General features: G+C 36.6%; 1 protein-coding gene across 3 annotated transcripts in view; it reads left to right on the top strand.

Moving 5' to 3' along the window:
* Positions 1-18,285, top strand: part of DCDC1 (doublecortin domain containing 1) — a 483,981-nt gene that overhangs the window by 435,980 nt on the left and 29,716 nt on the right. For all 3 annotated transcript variants that reach the window (XM_045484847.1, XM_045484848.1, XM_045484849.1), the window contains 5 exons: positions 7,110-7,295; positions 9,174-9,377; positions 10,703-10,904; positions 14,077-14,229; positions 14,947-15,048. In XM_045484847.1, coding sequence (XP_045340803.1) covers positions 7,110-7,295; positions 9,174-9,377; positions 10,703-10,904; positions 14,077-14,229; positions 14,947-15,048 — 847 coding nt within the window. The remainder of the gene's footprint in view (positions 1-7,109; positions 7,296-9,173; positions 9,378-10,702; positions 10,905-14,076; positions 14,230-14,946; positions 15,049-18,285) is intronic.

Below are 18,285 nucleotides of genomic sequence, written 5' to 3'. Positions count from 1 at the left end.
AACACTGATTTGTGAATGAAATCATTTAGACTCTGTGATTCTGGTTAGGAAACAATGAAGAAATATTTGTATTACCCACTGCTTATATTGTTTCAATGGCTCCCTATCATTACCACCATCTTTGGTCCATGATCAGTTCACCAGAACGCTCACACATACTCCCACAGCTGTGCCTGCCACACTAGATGTCACTCCACTCCAGAAAGCATATTGAAATGTGAATGATTGTAAGTGACTTTAACTATATTGCATTATATCAAGCATAGGTCTAAGTGTGAATACCTATACTCTACTTTCTAAGGAAGTGATTCTTCAGATTTGGTCCTATAATTTTTATTAGTAAGGAATTGCTGCACACTTTACAAATATCTGAGGTATTTGTGGGTCAGTGTATCAAGCTTATTGATAAACATTGGCCTGCAGAAATCTCAAAATGCACACTGCAAGACTCTCCAAGATCCTCTTTACTCTGCTTCTCAGACATCTCTAAATAGCTGCCTCTTCTCCTTCACCCAAAATTCCCTGGCTCTGCTAAATAATTTACATTTGTCCAAATTTACCATACCATTCTGCCTGTCTTTGGTTTTGACTATGCTATCCTCCCAGCAACCCTTTTCTCCTTTGTCTGTGAACTCATACCAGGTGGCAAATATGCTGTCAGACACTACCAAGATCATCTTCAAAGGAATCAAGTCAACTTGAAAAGGCTCCCAGTCCAAAGACAAAACAATTTAAGCATCAATGTGTTGCATTGACATACATCAGATGTCTACTGAATGTGGCAGATTGACATACATCGGACATGTTTAAATCCATGTATTTGTACTGATAAGAATAACAATAATTCATTGATCATAATTAGATGATGCTTAGGAACAATTAGTTACTTTGACAACTAGGAAATAAAGAATCAAGCATTTATTTTTTTCCTTCCTTTATGAACTATATGTTAGGATAACAAAATAGTAGATGAGAAGTTTCACTCCATAGGAATTCATTGCCAGCTACGAAATGAATAAGGTATGAAAAAATTGGAATGTCGCTGTGTTGTGAACTTTGATAAAGTAATTGACCTAACTAATGATTATCAGTAGCTAATAGTATTACAGAGACACAACAGGTAACACGTACCCCTTGATGGAAGTATTTAGTACCACTTATGAAGTGTTCCTCCCCACAAAAATGTAACTGGAATTTAATCAAGTCTTTCATTCTAATAATTGACTAGAAACAAAGGAAATAGAGTAACTTGGTAAAAGACACAAAGACCATGTAGTCGTCAAAATCCCAACTGACAAAAAATAAACAACAAATAAATTACAATAAAAGAAAAGAGAGAAAAAGATATAGCAGGAACATGGAGGTTAAAAGAAATTTAAGAGGTATATAAACCAGTTATAATGTATTGACCTGATTTTGATCCTATTTCAAACAAATTTGTAAGAGGAGAGAGATGACTATAGAAATTTGAATACTGACTAAATATTTTGTTATATTAAGATACTATCATTGTTAGTTTTAGATGTGATATTATGGTTATGATAAAAGAATTTTTATCTTTTAGAAATATATACTGAAATATTTAAGAATGAAATGATATAATGCCTGGGATTTACTTCAAAGTAATCCAGGTAGGAGTGGGTGGGGTGCAGATGGAACAAGATTGGTAGTTATTGATAATTGTTGAAGCTGGGTGAAGGGTAGAAGTTGGCTTATCATACATTGGTGTATGATTGAAATTTTCCAGTGATTATGCAACTCGTGTTTTTATTAAAAGAGACAGGAAAGGAAGAACTGTTCAGCTGGTGGGAAGGGAAAGGGGAGAGTAATTACAGAGATAGATGGTGGAGTCGAGGTTGAGTTTTAAAGGGTGGTGGCATGAAAGGTGGGAGGGATAGTGGAACAGTGGCTGTGGGTTGAGGTGTCAGTGAACATCTTGGTGTTCTGCTAAAGAAAAGTTTAACACTTTTAAGTACCAGAATTTTCTACTTGACCATTTTGTTTAGAAATATTTTAAAAACTATTTTACGTACTTTTCCTTAACCGGAATAGGCAGAACACCACTTAACCAAGTCAGAGCCATTAATATGCTAGTTCCAGTGCCATACATCAGATAGTTGGCACATGGGTTTTACTTTGAACTCCTCCTAAAATCACACATGCAACTTGCTTTCTCCAAAATAATTCTTGAAGGCCATTTGCTGTCTTTCTTGCTAAAAAAGAGTGCAGCTTAGAAGATAATATCAGCATGATTCCAACTATCTTTCTATAGAGATCGTTCTCTATCTTTCTATAGAGATGGTTCTACACATAATATTCATTTATTTCCATCTAAGCAGGAATGTTTTAATTTTATGCCTTTAAGCAATGTGTAAAATGGCTCTTTTTTGCAAAATGAGTTCTTTAAGCAGAAACTCAAATGGCCTTCTAAGGTCATTTTTTAGACTTGAACAGTTTCCACTTTCAATGGCTTCATCAATAACTTCTTGTTTTAGCACCAATCACAGCACTCTTATTTCATCACCAGTAAACTCCTCAATTTCCTAGTCCACACAGTCCAATTATTATTTAAGTTTATTTAGTGGCCATCTTGTGACTTTGGGATATTTTCCCTACAGACCTTTAAAACTTGGTTGGATTTTAGTGAATCCAGACAAAATTTAGATTATTTTTGCTAACTTTTATTAATATCCAGATAGTAATTGGGGAAGCTGAGTATGGGTTCATGGGAGTTCACTATACTGTGCTGTTTTGTATGATTTGAAATATTTTATAATAAAAAAAAGTAAAGAAGGGAGTCCTAGAGTTTTAGCCTCAATGATTATAAAACTATTGCCTTTCTTTTAACCATATAATCAAGATGTTCTTTTATTTACATTAACCAAAATACAACTTCCCATTTTCTAACAATGATTTACTCCAAAAGATCATAATTTTCCCTTCCCAAAAGTTAAATGATAGCCTATTAGAAGTTAATATGATTAATCTGAAGAGTGCAATAATATATCAATTCTGGGATTCACAAATTAAAAACTTCTCCTGGGCCTGGGAGAAATTTACTCATACAAAGTCTCTAAGCCAGTGGTTAGTTCTTAATCTTTTTGGAGATACGGACTTTGAGCATTTCATGGAAATTATGCATATTCTTTTCCCCAAAAATGCACATATGTACACAACCACCTTTCATGTAAGTTTCAGGGAATTTATAGACTCCCCCTGAAATCCATTTGGGATGTAGGGTAAGAACTCCTTTTCTAGACCTCATTCTAATGGATAGCTTAGAAAAAGAAAATGAATATGAAGTAACTATTACATGCTTGATCACTACTGTATGTTACATACTGATCAATCTTAGTGATTTTCACATGTTGTCTCATTTAAATAATAAATATGATGAAGACACTGAATAATTTATTCACAATCACATTACCTACTATATATATAGTAACAGTCATTATTGATCAGACTAACCCCATGTAATAGACCATATGTCTATAAGGCCAAATGAACAGATCAAGTTAGTCATTTCAATAAATCAAGGAAATTTTATAGAGAAAAGAATTAGTCAAATCAATTGCCTGGTATTCTGCACAGAATACCAGTAGCTGACTTACTGAACTTTTAAACTCTGTTTAAGTTCTACAGGCATACCAAATGTATTGTACTTTTCTTTCCATCAGCAGTTTCCAAGCAGTATTAAGTGTAAATGAATTAATGAAAAACAGTTTACATTGTGTATATGTACCATTGCCAAAATAGAACAACTCAGAGATCATCTAACCTGTAGCACCACAGTGATGGGATGGATGTTTTAATGAATGAAAAATATATTTTCTGGATACTTCCAATGGGCTTCTTTAGTATAAGAAAGAAAATTATTGGCATACAATTCGTCGTGAAATCCTTGCTTTTCTATAGAGATGGTTCTACACATAATATTCATTTATTTCCATCTAAGCAGGAATGTTTTAATTTTCTGCCTTTAAGCAATGTGTAGAAAAATGGAAGTTGTAGGTACATACAGAGAAATCCATAGTAGAATTTAAGAATTACATCTTCAAAAGTATCATTTCAAAAGTATCATTTAAAGTTTGGCTTTGAATTGAGTTAACTCTACGTACTTAAAGGGAGTATTTCAAGTAATATGACAAAGGCAAAAAGAGCCAAGAACTTGGAGTCAGGAGTCAGTTTTACATTTCAGTTCTGCCATGTACTACTTAAGTATCCTTGGATGAAAACTTCCCTCTCTCAGCTTTTGTTTTCTCATCTGTAAGTTGATTGAGAATGGTATTAACTCTGGCTGTACTTAACTTTTAGCCTTGTGAGGACCAAAGCAAATTAGAGAGTCTATATAAAAGTACTTTAAAATTTTATTATGGAGATTTTCATACATATTCAAAAATATAATAGTGTAATAAATCCTCATATATTTATCATCTAAATTCAACTGTTATCAAGGTTTTTCAATATTTACAAACCCCAGACATGATACCATTTCACCTTCAACTTAAGCACACCTCTAAAATATTGGAAATTTTTCATACCTAATTATGCCATTATCATGCCTAACAAAATTAATAATACATTTTGGCTATCAAGTACCCTGTTGTTAGTCAAATTTCCTACGTTCTCCTAAAAAATTATTCTTATTGTTGCATGGTCTGAGTCAGGATTGAATCAAGGTCCTTGTATGACTTTGGTTGTAGAATCTAGAATTTTCCTATAGGATGCCTCCTATTTGGATATGACTGTTTACTTCTGTGGCATTTTTATATTTGTTTCTGTAGCCCCCATGATTCCTGTAAAAGTAATTTAACGCTAAAGTTGTAATTAGATTTATGTTCAATATTTTTTGACAAGAATTGTCATGGACTTTACTGTCTATTTCATATTGACCATTTATGCAAGGGTACAATTTCTGGATTTTCCATTTTTAGTGATAATGGGTATCAGTGGGCATGATCACAACCGAATCTCACATTTAACAAATCTCCCAATGACTTTGCATCTAGTGTCACTCTTTGGTGATCTTTGCTTAAATCGGTTATTAGGAGTTTCCAAAGGGTCAATATTAGGGGCGCCTGGGTGTCTCAATCGAGCGTCTGACTCTTGATTTTGGCTCAAATCATGATCCCAGGGTCATGGCATCAAGCCCTGCATTGACCTCAACACTGAGCATGGAGCCTGCTTAAGATTCCACCCCTCCCCACTTCCCCTCTCCCTTGCTCCATGCTCTCTCTCTCTCTCTCAGAATAAAAGGGGTGTTAGTTTCGTTTAATCCTGTCATTTTCCCAACATTTATTAGCTGAACTTTTTATTTTATTTTATTTTATTTTATTTTATTTTATTTTATTTTATTTTTTTAATGTTTATTTTTAAGAAAGAGAAAGACAGAATATGAGTGGGGAAGGGGCAGAGAGAGAGAGGGGGAGACACAGAATCCGAAGCAGGCTCCAGGTTCTGAGCTGTCAGCACAGAGCCCTACATGGGGCTTGAATTCACAAACTGTGAGATCATGACCTGAGCTGTCAGCCGGCTGCTTAACCGTCTGAACCACCCAGGCGCCCCTATTAGCTAAATTTTTAATGTAGGGAAGAATTTCAACAAGGTTCATCCTCTTCAACTAGGTATTTGACTACCCAAAAATATAGTTTGTAAGTGTTGGTAGAATAAATGTTTATTCTTTCTATCTGGTATAATAAACAACCTGAAAACTTAGTGGCTTAAACTAAGAACGATTTTTTTTTCGCTCTGTTGGCCAATAATTTGGGCTGAGCTCAGTGGAGCAGCTCTGCTGATCTTGCCCAAAGTCACTAATGTGGCCCTAATATGTAGTCATCTCGTGGTACATTAGTAGGTTGGTGGTTCTATGGGGACTGGGTGGTTAACGATGGTCTCCCTCACATATCTGGAGGTTAGCAGGCAGTTAGCTGGGGTTCTTCATTCTCCTCAAGGCTTCTTAAGTAGGCTAGCTCAAGTGTGTTCATATTGTGGTCTCAGGGTTCCAGTGGCAGCCAAAAGAGAACCAGCTCCAATGTGCAAACACTTCCTAGGCATCTGCTTGCATCATCGCATTTACTGATACATTGACCAAAGCAAGTCACACAGAGTTGCTCAGATTCAAGGAAAAGACAAAAAGAGAAACATTTCTTGACTGGAGGAGAAGCAAAATCACATTTCAGAAGGACATGCAGACCAGGTGGGGAGGTTTTATTGTGGCCATGCTTGCAAATAATCTGCCACACTTCTTTTTTTTTTTTTTTTTGCAACGTTTATTTATTTTTGGGACAGAGAGAGACAGAGCATGAACGCATGAACGGGGGAGGGGCAGAGAGAAAGGGAGACACAGAACCGGAAACAGGCTCCAGGCTCTGAGCCATCAGCCCAGAGCCTGACGCGGGGCTCGAACTCACGGACCGCGAGATCGTGACCTGGCTGAAGTCGGACGCTTAACCGACTGCGCCACCCAGGCGCCCCTATCTGCCACACTTTCTAATGGCCAGTTGTCAGAGTTATCAATTGGTGACAGTTTACTTCCAGTGGACTCCAATAAGCTGCAATTTTGTTTTTACGTGTTTGCTGTTTTTTAATTGTTATATTTACTTATATCTTTAGCATCATTATGAGCTCATGGGACTTATATATTTAAACATATCTAAAGGGTTCTTTTTGTTGTTCCCCAATTGTCCTAGGTTGGGCCAGTGGAGGCTTCTTCATGTTGGTTCTTGTGTCTTTTTAACATGACTCCTTTACTCTTGGATGGCTTCTTTTCTTTCCAGGCACTACAGGATATCACTTGCTTATCTTATATATTTCTTGCCCCACATCTGGAACTGGCCATTCCTCCATGAAACCCTGATTCTTGGCATAAGTTATACTACTCATTGATGTTGAATTGTCATTGCCTCTAGTCTTTTTCAGTCAATAGAATTTAGAAATATGTTTTTTAATATAATTATTGGGGAGCAAAATCATTCATTCAAGTTGAGATTTCAAATATAGCATTTGGGGATCATATAAATGCTTTATTCGTATTGTGAAGTATTCTGCAAAAATGCTATAATCATTTAGATGCCCCTACATAAAAACATCTCTGTTCCTTTTTTTAGGGATACTATTATCTCTCACCCACTGGAAAGAGGAAAATTGTGCTCTGCTTAGCGTGTGGACGATCCATGAGAGCAGAGAAGGGGCTGAAGCAGTCGCTTCCAGGGCTGCCATTCCTCTGTGCCTCTGGCTCCAAGACCCAGAAGCCCTTCTCACGAGGGCCTTTCAAGGTCATCAGTGTGGCAAAGGTGTGTAACGACCTGAGCTCTGCTAATACATGTATGGCATCACTTTGGAAACTTTGACGCATTCATTATCTGCCTTGCACTCAAGTTCATCTCCACTCATCCAATTCATCTTCCTCTGATGCACCTTTACCATTCCACCTGCATTGATTTCCTTTTCCCCATTGTAATTTAAAATACATTGTCTATTAATAGTTCGATACACTCTTTGAAGTTAATTGGGCACTTCTGCGGCTTTAATCATCTACTGACACCTTCCACTGCTCTCTGTGTTGCTTTTAAATGAGGAAGTAACCACAAATCTTTACTTAGCAGAGCAGCTTTTTTGTCTATATTCACAGGGAAAACTTTTTACTAGTATGGAACATTTCAGGGGGAATTTGACATGTTGTTAATGATTGTTCAGGTTGGATGCCTGAATTCATGCATCCGTGTCTAATACTGTTTATAGCTTGTGGAGAAAAAAAAAAATCTCTGCCACTTTCCTGTGATCTTAATTTAAAATGGCACCATTTAAAAAGTCCCCTCCTTCAAGTTTAGAGTAAGATGTGCTAAGGGGAACTTACACACCTATATAAAAAGAAGCAATTCCTAAGAGAAGCCTTCTAACTTGGGTGTGCTCTCTGGGGCTTGCCAGGTCTATTTCCAGATATCTTTCCTCTTTCCCCTAAACCAGATACACAGTGCAGGGTGGAGGGGACACCCTCCATCTGGAGGGGACATGAAGAGTTGCAATAAACATTAAGTGCAACAGTAATTCTGATGGAGAAAAGAAGTCCTCTGGGGAAGTCTGAAGGCATTTGGCTTTGCTTTAATGATGGTGGGGTTAAGGAGGTGGTGGTGAGCTGATTGGAAAGAATCCCCAATGTTACAGCATCTCAAACAGAATTTTTCCCTCAAAGCAGCATCCTGAGTAGGGTTTGAAAGAGAAAGGTGAAGTGTGATATTCACCACCCTCATTATGGTGTTATGGGAAATCAAATAGCTATGTTCTGGGTTAGGAGATCATAGGCAACCCACTGCAAAGCAGAACACTGCTTTTCGGCCTTGCAGAGAAAACAGCGGGTGGGTATCTAGTTAAGGTTGGGTCCTGCCTGTGCTCATGAATTCCTTAGACCATGTTACTATGGAATATCTTATCTTGTTCTCCACCCTGCTTTCTGCATCTGCTCTTTTGTAGTCTTGGGTTCTGCATGCTTTCTATAAGTTCTTATTGCCACGTAGCCCGCTGCACAATGTTTCCCAGAATGTATGCTTAATAAATATGGAAGCTTGAGAGCCACTCAGGGAGACTTCCCTTAGCCTCCCTCTTACCTCTCTTGACTTGTGGAGTGTTGAGTAATCCTTTCTGCCCTTCTTGTCTTTGCTGCAATAAGCCAAAAGCCGAACCTACACATGTGGCTAAGACAGCACTCATTCCCCTCCCCCTTCTTCAGTCTGCCACCACGGGATGGGATCATCCTCAAGTTAAAGACCAAGAGGATGTCTGTAGTGCCAGCATCCCATCACTTCAACCCCAGGCTTTCTCTGGCCCTGGCATCCTTCTTCCCCAGCTCCTGTCACAGGAGAAGGCAAAATAGAAAACAGGAGAAGCCCAGAAACACAAACCAGAGGCCTAAAGTCACCTAAGGACTCCATGACAGGGCTGGGAAGAGAACTGAATTCTGACTCAATGTTCTTCCCACTGTGATATCCAAGACCTATAGCATATGGAGTAAACATTTCAAAACTTAGATACCACACACATGTATATGCAGATATTTATTAAATTAAGAGATTGAAATATACCAAAGTAACAGAAACTAAAAGAAAAAGCTTGAGTAAACCTCTGTTTTGTTTTGTTTTGTTTTGTTTTGTTTTGTTTTGTTTTGTTTTAATCAGGCTGATTTATCTTCTTATGAAGCTGAGAAAACGCTAAGTTATTATGAAGAACGTCTATTATCTTTACGGATGAAGACCAGCACACAAGTTGTATCTCATGGTGGTCTAGCAACTATGCACCAGAAGGCAGTGAAAATAATTGCATACAAAAATGGAGATGGATATCGAAATGGAAAGTTAATTGTGGCTGAAACATTCCCCACAGTAAGTGGCTATCACTTAAATGTTTCTTGCATCCTCAGAGGTAATGATAATAGTGATTCTTCTGACAAGAAGAAAGCAATGGGATTGAATGATAAATGTCCCTGGCCAGTTTCACTAATTTAAGCTGATGAGATCAAGATCTCGGTTTTCTTAAAGATATTCTTTTTTATTGTACTTCTCTGGATACAGACTCAGAAAAATGAGAAATCAGAATATGGTTTTTAGACTGGCTCCAGAGCAAAGATGTACAAAAGCAGGGGGAAGATAAAGCTACCAGAGTTTCTTCCCTCTTGTGATAGACAGAATTCCTTTGTTTGTTTGTTTGTTTGTTTTTTGCCTTCCTTCCCATTCTACCTTCAAATTGTATGTTATTTGAATTTGCTAAGAAACACTACCTCATTTATCATTTGGAAAAAATGAGCACTTATTTGTTGACAGCTTATTTCACTTCATTCTCAAATTGGAGAAGCAAGAGTTGTGTTAGGAAGGAATATGTGGTTACTGTCATAGAGGCTCCTCCTTATACTCACGGGAAGGAAGGAGAGTTCAAAAGGCCCAAACCCAGCTTTGCCCTTCCATTGCTTGGTGATTATCTTGTTTATATATTCTGGGCAGTGCCTTTAACAGCATTATTTTACAAGCAATGTTAAATATGATATGGAGTTACCCTGGAGACCTCCTTGCAAACACACAAGTACATACCTACTCATTCACTCACCTTTTTGGTTGAATACAACTGGCTTTTTTATTAAGATATTGTTCAACAAACCAAGCAAGTCACAAAAGTTAGCAACTTCAATATTCACCCTGAGCTCCACAGCTGTATCCCGTAGTTTTGGGCAAAAATGTTAACCTTTCAGCCTGTTTTCCTATCCACAAAATGGAAGTAACAACATGGTTCAGTTTGGGTTTGAAAGTCAACTACTCATTTATTTTAAAGCAGTTCATCAATGTGAAGTGTTACTATTTTATACCTTATAAAGCAACACAATTGAAAGTGGATCTCTAAGTTGAACACTTCTTAGAAAATAAATACTCTGATGATAAAATATATTAACTGATTCATGATTAAATGTATCAGCTGCTGTGTTAAATTTTTGAAGCTAATTTTCACAGCTTGAGTAAGGACTAATTTTGTGACGTTATATCAGACAATCTAATATAAAAAATTATCTCTACTCAAAGATCAAATCAGTAGTTATTCACCTTTCCATTCCCCAAATTAAAGGATTTTCTCAAATTTCTAAAATAAGAAGCTCTTCACAATTATTCCCAGCTCTATCCCTTTTTTCTCTAATCATTTCCTTATATTCTTTGCTATTAAGCTTCTTACAGAATGTACGGAGCAACTTGGTCTTGCCAGAGCAGCATCCAAAGTTTATACCAAAGATGGAACCACAGTCCTTTCCTTACGTGACTTGGTTTTATGGGCTCTGGATGAATCTTTCATCCAGAGAAACGCTGAGGAACCAAAGAAAGAGGCAGCCTCTGTTGGGACAAAAGAAGCAACTATTAAAAGTATGAAAGGTTGGTTATATTATACAAATCAGGATTTAGCCTATTCTCCCTATTTTTACTGTAAAAAAGTTAAATGTGGTTCTTTGATTCAGTCAGCCCTTCTACAATTACAAAAGCACAGAAAGCTACTCTCATGTGAGGTTCTCATATTGCTTTTACCTTGAAGAATAACAAGAAACATTTTTTAAAAGAATATCAATTTGGTGTCAGCACCAAAACAGTCAATAAATTGCCTCAAATTTATAAAATATGTTTGACAGTTTAGCTACTTTATGAGCAGCTTTGTTATTAAATTTGAAACCAGAGCCGACTAGAGACCACTTAAGAAAGTGGGGTTTGATCAGTGCAAGAGGTGTTGCCCACCAGCTGCCCTAACCTGCCCCTGCCCATCTCCACTGCTTCTCTAAACTCCCAGAAGCTCCAGTGAAAGCACCTGTATTGCAGCTCCTAGCACATTGTGTTATAATCATCTGTTTACATCTTTGTGTATCTCATTTAACTGTGTACAACTTGAGGACAGGGACAAACTATGTCCCCAGCAACAGTTTGCTAAATGAAAATGAGTCTTGCTCACAGTGATTCACCAGAGTAATCTCAGCTTTCCATTGTTTTACTGAGAGTCATCATTTAAAGCTTAAGAACTTGGGTTTTGGAGTCAGAATACCAGGATTCAGATTCTAGATCTGTCACTTGCTAGCTGAATGATCTTGGGCAAGTTGTTTAAACTCTTGTACCTCAGTTGCCTCATTTTACAAATTTTACACTGATAGTCATGTAAATGTATACTCATTTGGTCTCATAGGTATGAATATGTATTCATAAGAGTATATATGAATAGGAATTTATATATAAATGTGTATGTCACTTAGAATAGTGCCTGGTTGATGTTGACTAAACATCCAGTGAATAGTAGCTATCATTATCATATATAGGATTGAGTAGGAAAAACCCACTTTTCCTCCTGTGTGTCTCTTTATTCTCACATTCTTATCACATTCACACTTCTGACACCTGATGTGTGGTTCCCCCCCCCCCCACACACACACACACCAAGCAATTCTGCAACACCAGCTGGATGTCCTATAATTTAAGTCAATTCTGCCACTATCTACCTAGATATAGTATCAGATCCCACAGGTTAAGAGCTTAGTCCCACAGACTGCGCCCCCACCACCTCTCATTTCAGGTATCCAGACCTGTGTTTCTGATCAATTGGCTTAAATTGGAAATTCCCATGTTTAAATATTCCTTCAGTTTGGTTAATTTGCTAGAGCAGCTCACAGGACTCAAGGAAATGTGTACGTACTGTCTACTGGTTTATTATGAAAGGATGTGATAAAGGATACAGATAAGCATCCAGGTGGAAGAGATGAATAAGATAAAGTATATGGGAAGGAGCCCGGAACTTCCATGTTCTCTCTAAGCCTGCCACTCCTCTCTTACCAGTTCCATGTGTTTACCAACCCAGAAAGTCTCCAAATCTTGTACTTTTGGCATTTTTATGGAGAATTCATCATGTAGGCATAACTGTCCACTAATTCCATTTCCAGCCTCTCTTCCCTCTTTTGGGAATGAGAGTGGGGTGGAAAATTCCAAGGTTCTAATCATGGCTTGGTCTTTCTGGTGACCAGCCTTCATCCAAGAGTCTGTCATTAGAAAACAAGATACTGCTATCATCCAAGAAATTCCAAAGGATTTAGGAGCTCTGCATCAGGAACCAGGATCAAAGACAAAAAGAATCACTTAGAAAATTACAAGAAATTTAGAAGCTCTCTGCCAGGAACTTATGGCAAAGACCAGTATATATTTTTTTCTATTATTTCATAATGATATTATTTGTCCTGTTTTCTAATGAATTTTTAAAATTAATTATGTGACCTTTTAATGCCTAGATGATCATTAAAGCGTTTAGTTTGGCCTTTACTTGGCATATAGATATCTGATCTCTAGGTTCTGGCATATTATAATCTCAAAGGCTCTTCTTTTAATTTTGTATTTAAATTAAGTCCAGAAGTAATGTTATTCATGCTGGACTACTAAAGGGTGTGGCCATCCCTTCCCCTCTGTATTCTAGAGGTTATCCTTGAACAAGCTGGTCTATTAATAGGCTGCCCCCTTTAACTGAATTGTGGCTTATGTTATGCCATCAGTTTGTGTTGAGGAACTTTAAAAAAAACAGGCATCAGTCAAAAACTCAGTATCATGTTTATTATGGAGATGGTGGTTATGGGCACAGGTTCTGGAGGTATATGGCCTGGTTTCTAATCCTGGCTCTGCTGCTACCTATCCATGTGACTAAACCTCAGTTACATTGTAAAAAAAGGAATGGACCTACCCCAGAGTATCATTCTGAGAATTACATGTGATAATGTATGCAGAGGTCTTAGTGACATGCCCAGCATGTTAGAAGTTCTGAATATTGCTCATTTCTATTGTAGGACACTGTTTGCTCTCTCACAAATAACCCCTTTAGGAAAACCCTGAAATAAATTTATCTCAGATCTCAGGAACCAGGAAAGTTGTATCTTCTGAAGAATTTATGACTCTGTGTGGGCCATATGAACCTTGATATTGTGTTTTCCTCTTTGCTTGGGCCACTGGAATGCTCAGAAGCCAAACTGTGCTTTACAAACTCTAGCAAATGGAAACACTGAGATTTTCATATCCATTTAATAATAAAAATATTATCTAGCATTTTTTGGATACTTGTCCAATTAATTAGACTGAACACTATTTATTCTAAGCACTTTCCTCTTTTATTTTTCCTTTTAATCTTCCTAACAGCAGAATGAGATAGATACTATTATTCATTTGAAAGATGAGGACACTGAAGCATTTTATCTCTGGCTTTAGCCTAGAAAGGCTTTCCCCCTTTCCTTAGTTTTCTTATATTTTTATTTTATTCCTTTTCAGAGTAGCTATTTTGGTTAGCCACCTCAGATTTATGTCACAACTAGGTAAAGTGTAAAAAAGGAATCTAAAAATATATTTACAGTCAGAGTAGTTTAAATTATTTGATTGCATATGAAGTTTCTGGTCAAATTTATGTGTTTGCATCTGGTTAGGTATTGCCTATTTAAATCAAGTCATTAATAAGAAAGGAAATCTTTTGAATAAACAAATGAACTTAGGAGTCAAATTTATCTATTGTGCAGTGGTAAATGTGTCATTTGCTTCCTAGAAAACCCAAGAACAAAACAGAAAACCACATTATTTCCAAAGTCTGTGACATCTGATAGTTTGGATGGTGTAGATAAGTCTTTGCTCACCCTCATCCTCAGAAATCCCATTGCCATCTGGGTATCTTGTGGTGAACCATTTCTATCTCCAAATGGTAAGTTTTTTGTTTTTGCTTGCTTTCAAGCAAGTGTATAAAAGAAAGAGAAATAAATTTTATGTCACCATAAGAAAAGAATTAAATGTGTACAATGTCAACATAATAACATCACATTTATGCACAGAACAGGAGGTCCATCAATTAACATGTGCACAAGGATAGCTATGCTCCTTTATTTGCACAGTCGCCTGTTTTTTCTTACTGGAATGGAGTATTCTGCATGGAAAAATGTCTAATTTAGTTGATAAAGAGATCCTTGGTCTATAAGACTGAGAATAATGGTATACATTAGAAAATAACAAATGAGTTTAATTCACACTGAAGACGACCTGTCTGCACATTTTCATTTTTAAGAATTGCACCCTTTAGGCAGTAGGTGGATGTTTAAAAAATGAATGGTTCCAAGCAAGGCTTTCATCACCTCCAAATAGTTTGTGGAGGTGGAAAATGAAATATGGCTATTGCATATGGTAAATCTATGTAATAAAACAGCACGGTTCTTCTTTTTTTTCCCCCCTCTCCATTCCATAAAGAAATGCCTTAAGCCCTGTCATCCTTCAAATGAGGTTTCTTTTAATGACCCCTACCTTTTAATTACTTATTTCTAATTGAATCTATTTCTTGCAGCAGAAAGTTCTTTATAAATTATTGGCTTGCATGATAAATTACTGTTGATAACACAATGCAGGATAAAATATCATGTATTTTTTCTAGCTTTGCAGAAAGTAGAAAAATTAGAAAAACAGAACTGGCTAAGAAAGGACAAAATTTTGGCTGATCTAGACACCATGAAACACAAAATGAGACAGTTAAAAGGTCAGTATGAACTAAATCAAGTATCACCGTGTTTATTTCTAAATGTAACCCCAATTTACTGGTAGTTTTTTCCTACTATTAGATACCAGATGTTTAACTGAGTACCATAAATATTGTGCCACAAAAGTCACTTGAGCCAGTCTAAAACCTAATAATGTATCTTCTAGTACTGATTGTATATTTGTAATCTTTATATTAAAATGAATATCACATGAATTATAGGTAAATTTTTAAAATTAGGAGACTGTCTGGGTCATATAACCCCTATGGTGGGATTGAAACAGTTGCTGAACTGACATTTTGTGGGCTTTGAAATTAGGTCTTAAACAAAACTTTCTGTCTATTCTTTGGGAATTACTGGGGACGAAGTGTTTTGGTTTTTGTTGTTGTTTTGTATGTTTGTTTTTTTCAATAATTTGAGTGAGGAAATACTAAATTCTTCAAAGGTCATGTCACTATCTCAGAAGGGCTTCTTTTTTTCTTGTTAGGCAGCACAAAATATGCTATTCATGGTCAAAGTAATCAATTGGCAATGTTTGTTCTCCTCTTTCATTCTCTTTGTCAATGAATCTTAGGTTCTGGACCTTATACTATTCCTAGCACTTGAGATATCATATGGTTCTTTGGAGAGAAGTAGTGTATTGTGGACTTTAGTCTGGAAAGGAATACATTTCAGGCTCCGTAATTTCTATAACAGAATTTCAACTCCTAAGGATGTGCACTGTGTATTGTTGAAAGCATGTGAATTTTATTTCGATAAGCAACACAGCTACTTGTAAATGCACAAGATGGAGCTCTGGATTGAGATGACTACTATTCAGTTCTTACCAAAAGAATTATTGGGTCTAAATGAAAAGCCTCTATTATGACTGATAACCTCTACTGCTTCAACTACTAGTCATTTTCACTTGAATATCCCATAAGCGTGTCCAAAACTAAAGTTATCATGTTACCACCACTCCAATTACTACCACTTCATTTCTTCGAGCAGTGGATGCCACCACCATCTGCCCAGGTGTTCCATCTTAGAAACCTGGGAGTCATCCTTGGCATCTACCCCTCTCTCACTTTCTCCAAGCAAGTATCAGTAAGTCTGGTGGCTTCTAATCTATTAAATTTATCTCAAATGAATTCTGTCTTAATCCCCAACCGTATTATCTAAATTCAAGTTATTGTCATCTATTCTTTGGATTACTGGAACAGCTTTGTAACTTGTCTCCCTGCTTCCAGTCTTGACAGTAGTTTCTATTCTATGCTAATGACGATGTTCTGAATCTGGAGTGATCAGGCAAAAATACAAAGGTGTCATGGTGCTCCAGGCATGAAACCTTTCAAAGCTCCTTATTATCTTTAGGACGATGAAACTCCTTAGTGTCGCCTTGCACCATCTGGTTCTGTGTGAGTTTCTCTCTTTCCTTGTGCACTCCACTCCACCAGTTGGACTGTTTTTCAGTCCTCCAGAGGTATCAGGCACTTTCTTAACTCTGGGCTTGTGGAACAATTTAGTTTCTTCTGCCTCAAGTTTCTCTCTCTCTTGTCCTCTTGGATTGCTTGAACTCATTATATACTTTTCAGCTTACTCGTTGTTCTTCCTAAAAGCCTTCCTTTTCCATGTCAGGAATAATGTGGTTTATCACACCTTGAACTTCCCCTGTGATAATTGTTATCACATTAATATTATTACCTGGTCATGTGACTGTCTTCCCTATGATACGTTATAAATTCTACACCCTTCCTGTTTGCTCTGTGAATAGTTGTAGAATGACTGAATTAAAGAATGGTTGGAATTTCAACCATTCACTCCACTGAGTTTTCTAAGGTCTATTCCTATATCAAATTAAATCAATAAAAAGCAACAGACTAAAAATAGCACCTGGCAGAGCTGCCTTTACTGTATGCTGATTTTATATCATGTCTTCAGCTTTTATTATAATTAAGTACTAAAAAAGCGTTTAAAGTTCAGTTGGTATCATCTACAATATCATTCTTGACAATAGTCTGTTTGGTCAGATGGTGTCCATTATGGAGGAATCCATTAATGAAATTTCTCTTAGAATTTAGTGCTAAGATAAATCTTGTCTCTACTGACAAACTGTTATATTTTCTGCTATTAAATGTAAATTCAATGCATACTTATAAAATACCTACTCTGAGGACAGGCTTTTCTAGTTGTTGGGCTTAGGAAGATAAATAAGAGCAAGCCAAAGTTCAGTTAACTGCAGTCCCTGTTGGATAATGAGCTTCTTGAGGATTGGATGAAAGAGGAGGTATGAGAGGTATAAATAGTGGCTAAGTAGATTATTTTCCATTATTATAGCCATTGGTAAATGCGACACATGTTTATTAAGCATATGCTGTGTATAAACTGACTTTACATTTCATTTATAAGTGTGGTCATTCCTAATATTAATCACGATGCTAGTAATAACTTTGTAGGGTTTTTATGATTAAGTAACAGATGTCGAGTATTTACTGCATGCATAGCACATAATAAATACTCAATAAGTATTAGAATAAAGGTTCCTGTGAAGGCAGCCCATTTTCTGACTTGGGGTCTTAAAAACTGATCAATGAAACTAAGAAATGGCAGATCAGGCCAAAGTATCATCTTTGTTACATATAAAGACAATGATGGAGCATTTTATTTAGTGTGAGAGCTAAATGGATTTGCCAACTAAAACCTCAAATGAGGTTGACTTACCCTCCCAGCCATAGATAATGCTGAAACGGTGTGGGCCTCTAATCAGGGGAGGGGTATGGGGGATCTGTACAGGTGAGATTTATAGTCTGAAAGAACAGCAAAGCACTCATGTTTTCTAGTTTTCCCCACTAATTGTTAGCTATTATCATTACTTTCCCCATATATCATATGAAATAAAATAGGATATATGGGAAATGTAATAAGAAAATAAAAATAATTTAATCAATACATTTTGCCTGGTTTCAATTTGTATTCTTACCTACATAAATAATAGTTTGTTATGAACATCTTTTCCCGAACCAAAACCTTTTGTGATGAATTTATGTCTCTATGAAAATTATAGTGCAAATGCACTAGTTTTTTTTTAGAGACCATTAGAAGCAAGTTGACAAAAAACAAATAATGCATAATGGTTTTTGCTCTTTTCCTACATTCAAATCCTGGCTCTTAAGAGTGTAAATGATAAACTATTGCTGAGCTCTCTTTAGTTGAGCAAAGTTTTAGTGTTCAAAAGGCACTATAAATAAAATACTTAT

This window comes from Leopardus geoffroyi, chromosome D1 (genome assembly GCF_018350155.1).
Source record: "Leopardus geoffroyi isolate Oge1 chromosome D1, O.geoffroyi_Oge1_pat1.0, whole genome shotgun sequence".
NCBI lineage: Eukaryota > Metazoa > Chordata > Mammalia > Carnivora > Felidae > Leopardus > Leopardus geoffroyi.
This window is presented reverse-complemented; position numbering and strand designations above follow the sequence as displayed.